Here is an 8,459-nt window from a genome sequence, read left to right as displayed (position 1 = left end):
TGGTGTTTTAGTGGCTAACGAGGTGGTGGACTTTGCGAGAAAAGAAGGTAAAAGTTGTATTCTTTTCAAAGTTGACTTCGAAAAGGCTTATGATAAAGTTAGTTGGAATTTTTTGAGATTTATGTTGAGAAAAATGGGGTTTGGGGAGAAGTGGATGAAGTGGATGAAATCTTTGGTGTTTACTAGTAGTATGTCGGTGTTAATGGGAGTCCTACGAAGGAATTTAATGTTTTTAGAGGTTTGAGGCAAGGGGATCCTCTTTCTCCTTTCCTTTTTGTCATTGTGGCGTAAGGTCTTACGGGCTTGATTAGAAAATCTCTAGAGTTGAGAGAATTCCAAAGGTTTGTGATTAGGGAGTCTTGTGCGGTGGATATTCTCCAATTTGCGGGTGACACTTTAATTGTGGGCGACGGAAGTTGGAAACATGTGTGGGCCATAAAGGCGGTTCTTCGCGCTTTTGAGATGGTTTCGGGCCTTGGGATCAACTACCACAAAAGTAAGTTGATTGGTATTAATACTAATAGGGGTTTTTTGGAAGCGGCATCTTTCTTACTTTCTTGTAAGGTGGAGGAAAGTAACTTTTATTTTCTTGGTATCCCTATTGGTTTTAATCCGAGGAAGGAGGACACATGGAAGCCGCTTTTGACAAAGATGAAAAATAGGTTGGAAGGATGGACGAACCGCTTCTTGAATTTTGGAGGTAGAATTACTCTTTTAAAGTCTATACTTAGTTCTTTAGCTATTTTCACTATGTCTTTTTATAGAATGCCGAGTAAAGTGGTGAGAAGGATCAATTCCATTCAAAGTAGTTTTTTATGGGGTGGTGTGGAGGAAAAGAGGAGAATACATTGGGTGAAATGGGATGATGTTACCTTACCGGTGGAAAAAGGGGGATTGGGAGTTAAAAATATTTCTTTGTTTAATGTGGCTCTTCTTAACAAGTGGAGGTGGCGCATTCTTCAAGGACAAGATTCTCTTTGGTTCAAAGTGTTGAAAGCTAGGTATGAAGATTTATCAACTAAAGTGTTTAGCACCGCCGAGGATGTCATAGTTCCTTCTTCTTGTTCATTTTGGTGGAAGGATTTGTTAAAGGTGATTTCTTCTTTTACCTTGGATCCTATAGTAGAAAAAACTAGTTTTGTTGTTAATAATGGCTTTAGCACTTCTTTTTGGGATTCTAAGTGGCTTCTTGATGAGCCTTTGAAAGAGGTTTTTCCGGCATTATTTGAGTTATCTTATTTGAAAAAAGTGTCGGTAGCGGCGATGGGTGGTTGGAAAGACGGTGTTTGGAAGTGGGATAATTTTGGTATTTCCGATATGGTAGCTAGTAATGATGTGTGGTTGGAGGAATTGGAAAATTTGAAAAGTAGGGTGGAGGAGTTTAGAGGGTGGGGTTTTGGTAAGGATTCGGTGGTGTGGAGTGGGTGTCCGGATAAGGAGTTTTCGGTAGCATCGTGTTATGATTTTTTGGATTCCATTAGGATTCCATTTGGCCCCGCTAATGTTCATGACGGAGTGTTCGATTTAATTTGGAAGTTGGAGGTCCCTTTCAAAATCAAAGCGTTTGGTTGGAGGTTATTTCGTAATAGACTCCCTACGAAGGATATGTTGGTAACTAGAGGTGTGGTCCTCCCTTTAGTTAATTATTTTTGTATATTTTGTGGAAATGATACGGGAGATATGAACCATCTTTTTTTTAGATGTGGGGTGGTTAAGAAGATATGGAGTGAAATAGAGTTTTGGGTTGGAAAAAGCAATCTTGTTTTTGAAGAATGCTTTTCACATTTCATGGAGTGGCATTCCTTTTTTGATGTGAATATGGTGAAAGTTAGGAAATTGGGGATTGTATGGTTAGCCACTTGCTGGGCTATTTGGTTGGTTAGAAACGGGGTGTGTTTCCGGAACGATCCGTGGAATGTCAACAATACCGTTTGGAATATTAAATATACGGTTTGGAAGTGGTATTTTTGCGGGAATATTACTCACTCCAATTACTCCTTTTACGATTTTTGTAAGGAACCGATTTATTTTCTCTCGTAATTGTAATTGGTATGTAATTTTCTTGTTTGGACCACTCCTTCTTTTGTTTGTAATCGGGTTGGAGAACCCTTAGTTCTCCCGTTATTGGATTTCTTGCTTTCTAAAAAAAAATTAAAGTTTAGATTTTTAACATAATAAAAATAAATTTGAGAAAAATTATAATAGACTAAAAATACATTCTTTTACGCTTGACTTCTTTTTCAAATTGTTCTCTTTAAAAATAAATCACTTTAAAAGTCCTTGACGATTACAATTTACCTGAAACATTTTGCAGTCCTTGACGCTTACAATTTACATGAAACATTTTGCTAAATGTTTAACTACTAATGCATTAAAAATAATTATAATATGTTGAATATAGTTTTTTAACTATATTTTCAATTAGTTCAATTTATTTTGTTATCTTCTAAATAAAAATAAGAATAACTTGAATATAAGTAAGACTTAGTTATAGTATTGGTCACTTTATTTTATCTAAAGAATTAGTCTTGCTATTTTAAACTTAAATAGTTTTAGTTCACTTATAATATTTTATATTTAAATTTTACGATATGTTCAGTTTTTATTTTTAAAGTTTTATTAAGTTCCTGTATGATAATTTGTCACAACTCCCAAATGACAGGATAATTAAAAATCGAAACATTATCAAATTTTAGAATAAAAATGTGAAAAAAGATCCAATGTTATTCAAATTAAAAATAAAAATATATAATTTTGTGAACCATCTAAAATGGAGGACCAAACTCTATTTAAACCTATAATTAGTTATACCTTTAAAAACATTCATACATATAATAAATAAATATTTTTTACAAGCTAAAAATTCATTAAAAATTAGAAGAAAAAAAACATAAACCCTGCACAGAAAAGAAAGTAAAATATAATTAAAATAAAGATTTCAACATAAATTTTATCATCTTTGAACGAATATCTTGTATTCTTAATGTTAAGTTTGGTCTCGTATATTTATACTAAGTTCATTATAGTATTTTAACTTTCAGCAAATTACGTGACTATGATACTTTGAGTGGTTTGTAATGGCTATATTTTGAATTCATTACTAAAGGAGTAAATAATAGTAACCCAAGCCACTGTTATGAAGGCAACCATTTGCGGAGCAGCTACTTAGGACTAAGGTGTGCTAAACTGTAATTTAAATTTTTATAATATGTAAACAACTAGTTATACTTAATGTTTTATATAAAAACATATAATTTATACTCAAGAAATACTTATTTTTCTCTAAAAAATTAGTAAAACTTAATATTCTACGTATTTTTTTAATTAAAACAAAAACAATAGTAATTATAATATATATTTTTTACTATTATAAAAACAAGACACATGATTGATGCTTTTTTTGAAAAAAAAATAGTGGTTAGATGATAAATTAACTAATAAGTTATAACTAATAATTTATGGCAGGTGATCGATAGTTTATATTTAATGACTGGTGAATATGACTTATAGTTGATAAATTAACTGAAGTGTTTGATAAAATTAAGGGTTTAGTTAATTGATATATTAAAAAGATATAAAATATATTTAATATATAAATATTTTATTTTAAATTAAAATAAATTATAAAGAAATGTAGTAGATTTTAGTTAAAATGATAAGGGTAAAAGTGGAAGAAAATATGAAAAACTATAAACTATAAGTTAAAACTATATTTTAAATAATGTATGAAAATAAGATATACGTTAATAAAATAAACTATAATTTTTTGATGAAAAAACAGTTATCAAATAGATTTTTTATTATTATATGAGTTTATAAACTATAAATTCAAAAAATGTCTTGTCAAAAAGGAGTTTGAATGTTTCTTACTAAAAATCAGTTAAAATTAGTGTTTTGAAATTTTTTAACTAATTAATATAAAAAATATTGGATAAATATTTATTACAAAAACTTAATCCTAACAATTTGATAAATGTATCCAAAACAAAATCATAATGAATGTAAATATTTTATACAATTCTGTTAAAATTGTTTAGATATTTAATAAACAATATTTCAACTACTATTTATGTTAAAACTATATTGATTAATTCATTTCAACATCAAATTTATTTAATGAATAAAATATATTATATATACATCTTATTAATATTTAATAAATATATTTATAGTAAACCCGTGGGAAGCACGGGTGTTTAGCTACTTTAAATGGTATACATACACAAATAATGTACACATGCATAAATAATTATCTTTATCGACCTATTGTTTAGCAAACCTTCACCTATAGACTTTTAGAAAAAATGTTACATACATAGTCTTCTTGTTATTTATTTTTTATTATATATTTTATAACAATTTTAATAAAAATGGATTCTTATTTATTAACTTTGTTTTCTTCATTTTATTGTTTTTGTAATATCTTTTACAAATTAATCGTCAAAAATATCGTTAAATCTATAATTTGTATATAAAATAATTGTTTATCACAAATCAATTATTTTAATTTAATTTTTTTATATGCAGTTAGTAAAGTAATATTAGAATATTATAAATTGAACAATATATTCAACACAAAGAGATCTCTAAAGAGTGAAATACCCCTTGAACTCCTCCAAGGAGATTTTCTTAATGTGACCAAGCCACTCCTAAATTTTTTTCTAAATTCTTGCCGCTACCACACAATCCCCCAAAATATATGGTAAAAATTTTTCCTCCAACAAACACAAGACACAATATAAATCTCTATTATCACCAAAATTTCACTCTTATGAAATTGATCTTTGGTTGCATTTTTATTGTGAATAGATGTCATTTGAAGAAAAAAAATTTAGACGGAGATTTTTTTTTTCATAAACAAGGAATTATATATATAGGAGAACTAAGGGTTCTCAAACCCGATTACAATGAACAACGGGAAACCCCAACAAAAAGGAAGATTACAAGCCAATTACCCTTATGAAAGGAACAACAATGGGTCCTTACTAAAATCGTAAAAATTGTAATTGGAATTAGTAATATTCCCACAAAAAGATCATCTCCACACTGTTAGTTTTATGTTCCAAACAATATTGTTGACGCTCCAACCATCATTCCGGAAACACACTCCGTTTCTAGCTAACCAAAGACACCACGTAACCGCTAACCACACCCCACCCAATTTACACCTCTTAACTTTCTTGAATTTAAAGGAGTGCCACTCCATAAAACTTGGTAAACACTCTTCCTCCACCCTATCTCCTATACCAACCCAAGAAGCTATTTCATTCCAAATCCTTTTTACCACCCAACAAACAAAAAAAGTATGCCAACACCTTTCTAAGTCAACACCACAAAAAAGAACAATATAAATTATCTAAAGGAAGAGAGATACCTCTAAAAAGACCCGGAAATAGGACTTTCAAGGAGACTCCTCCCAACCACTTAGCATGCAAAAAAGAAGTATTGAAACCATTATTGATGGAGAACCTACTACAATCAACAATCGGATCACAATAAAAAGCATTAGAAATTTTGAAAAGGTCCCTCCACCAAAAGGAGCAACGAGAAGGGGAAGACGACCCCTTATCCCCACTAAACATCTTATAAGACAAGTCACCATAACGAGCTTTCAAGATACTATGCCAAAGAGATTCTATGCCTTGAAGAATCTTCCATCTCCATTTGTTAAGAAGGGCCAAATTAAACAAAAGCAATATTTTTAACAACCAGACCCCCCTTATCAAAAGGAAGATTGGCATCCCTCCATTTCACCCAATGGATTTTCCTATTATTCTCCACTCCCCTCATAGAAAGGTACTTTGAATGGTGGTAAGCTTTTTTACCACTTTCGGAGGCACTTTGTATAAGGACATAGTGAAGATAGATAAAGAACTAAGAACGGACTTAAGAAGAGTGATTCTACCTCACAAATTTAGAAAGCGATTAGTCCACCCATCCAAACGATTATTCATCTTCACCACAAGAGGATTCCAAGTAGATTCCTTCCTTGGATTAAAGCAAATAGGAATACCGAGGAAGTAAAAAATTGCTCTCTTCCAACTTGCAAGAAAGAACATGAGAAGCCGCATCCAAGAAATGAACATTAGAATTAATCCCAATTAGCTTGCACTTTTGGTAATTAATTCTAAGGCCCGAAACCACTTCAAAAGCACAAAGCATCACCTTAGTCGCCCAAATTTGCTTCCAACTACTTTCGCCCACTAGAAGAGTATCATACGCAAATTGGAGAATATCCACCCCACAAGATCTCTTAATATCGAACCTTTGAAATTCTCCAAGTTCAATAGATCTTTTCACCAAGCCCGATAGTCCTTCGGCCACCAAAACAAAAAGAAAAGGAGAGAGAGGATCGCCTTGCCTCAAACCCTTTGAAACCATAAACTCCTTAGTAGGACTCCCATTAACAAGAATCAACATGTTGCTATTAAATATCAATAACTCCATCCACTTCAACCACCTTTGACCAAATCCCATCCTTTTCATCATGTACCTTAAGAAATTCCAACTCACTTTGTCATACGCTTTCTCAAAGTCAATTTTAAAAAGAATGCATTTACTAACTTCTTTTCTAGTAAAATCGAACACTTCATTCGCCACCAAAACACCGTCTAACAATTGCCTACTGGGAACAAACGCACTTTGACAATTAGAGATAATTGAATACAACACCTTTTTTAGTCTCCCCGCCAAGAGCTTAGTAACCACTTTATACATGCAACCAACCAAACAAATGGGTCGGTAGTCTCCCAAAGATACCAGATTGGATTTCTTCGGAATCAATGTCAAAAAAGAAGAGGTGATCGCCTTAGAAATAGAGTTCCCGTCAAAGAAATACTCGAAATAGCGAAAAAAAATATTCTTTAATGAAAAACCAACACTTCCTTATGAAAATAAAGGAATAGCCATCCGGACCCGGAAACTTGTCTCCGCCGCACTCCCACACCGCCTCTTTAATTTCGGCTTCTAAGAAAGGCTTCTCAAGATCCGCCGCCTCCAAAACATTGATAGAATTAAATGGAAAACCATCCAAAACTGGCCGAGCCTCTTCCGTTTCTATAAATTTGTTCTCGAAAAAAGTAAACACCGCCTCTTTAACATCTTCTACCGAATCCGCCACACCTTCCGGAGTAATTATGGGTCCTAAATGATTTATCCTTCTCCCTTATTTCATCACCTTATGGAAAAAACCGCTATTTGAATCTCCCTCCTTAATCCACTTCACTCTAGATTTTTGAAGAAGCGTATTCTTTTTTAACCTCATATTCCTCAAAAACTTAGCACTAGAGTCCTTCCTAAAAGAAAGATTATCACCAAAAGAAGCAACGTTATCGGAAACTAACCTTTCATCGGCTATATACAAGTATCGGACTCCATCTTCCATCTCCAACTCTATCTTCCCAAAAACCTCTTTGTTCCACCTTCTAAGTTTATCTTTTAATAAGCGAAGCTTTTCCTTAAAAAAAATCACTTCTTCCTTCCACCTTCAAACTTTTCCATTATTTCTCCATAAAAGGAAGGAAAGAATCAAGCGAAAACCACTCATTGTTGACTCTAAAAGGTGTAGGTCCCCAATCCAAATTATCCATCATTAACCAAACCGGGCAATGGTCCGAGATGTCTTTATCACCAATGAGTTGGCCAACCACACCCCAATTAGAGACAATACTACTAGAAACAAGGAAATGATCTAAACGACTCATAGATTTGCCGTCACCACTAAACCAAGAGAACTTTTTACCTTTACACGAAACATCCACCAAAAAAAATTTATCAATAAATTCCGAAAAAATATCTGTTTCATTAAGGTTCGCCAATGCCATCCTCCCCTTCCTTTCTCTAGAGTTTTTTATAGCATTAAAGACCCCTCCCATTATCCATTCACCATCTTTGAAGATTTCTTTCAACTCTAGAAGCTCCTTCCATAACTCTTTCTTCTTGCTCAATAAACAAGAAGAATATATGTTTACAATGTAATAATTATTATTCTTCCACTCCACTTTAGTGACCAAGTACCCATCGCCTTTAAAACTACACAAAAACTCCACATTGTTACTATTCCATAAAGTAATCAAGCCTCCCGACCTTCTCGAAGAATTAGAAAAAGAAAACCTAACCTCCGGAGTGTTCCAAAAACATTTCGCCAAACCATCTGTCATGTTAGTGATCTTAGTTTCGTGAATCAGAAACATATTCGCCTTAGATTTTTTAATAATAGCACTAATTCTCTTCCTCTTAAGAGAATTGACAACCCCACTTATGTTCAAAGAGCCGATGATCACGAGTCTCCGTTAGTAAGCTCCTTCTGTCCTTCCCGATTCTCACAATCTCCCTCTTCTATGCCTTGACTCAAACAAATTTTCTTGCCACATCCCTCCACATCAACCACACCCAATGCCGCTATATCATCCCACAAATTTCCACCAAAATCATTCTCCAAATACTTCCATTGACGCCCG

At 32.9% G+C, this 8,459-nt stretch overlaps 1 protein-coding gene across 1 annotated transcript; it reads right to left on the bottom strand.

The window, feature by feature from the left end:
- Positions 1–7,499: 7,499 nt before the first annotated feature.
- On the bottom strand, positions 7,500–8,159 carry LOC131619477 (uncharacterized). The gene has a single exon (XM_058890566.1). It carries the CDS (start codon positions 8,157–8,159, stop codon positions 7,500–7,502), a length of 660 nt encoding a protein of 219 aa, XP_058746549.1.
- Positions 8,160–8,459: the final 300 nt, after the last annotated feature.

The sequence above is a fragment of the Vicia villosa genome, linkage group LG7, assembly GCF_029867415.1.
Source record: "Vicia villosa cultivar HV-30 ecotype Madison, WI linkage group LG7, Vvil1.0, whole genome shotgun sequence".
In the NCBI taxonomy this organism is placed as follows: domain Eukaryota; kingdom Viridiplantae; phylum Streptophyta; class Magnoliopsida; order Fabales; family Fabaceae; genus Vicia; species Vicia villosa.
This window is presented reverse-complemented; position numbering and strand designations above follow the sequence as displayed.

Excerpts from the sequence above, each read along its gene's own strand:
- LOC131619477 (XM_058890566.1), bottom strand. The coding sequence starts at position 8,159 with ATGACAGATGGTTTGGCGAAATGTTTTTGGAACACTCCGGAGGTTAGG.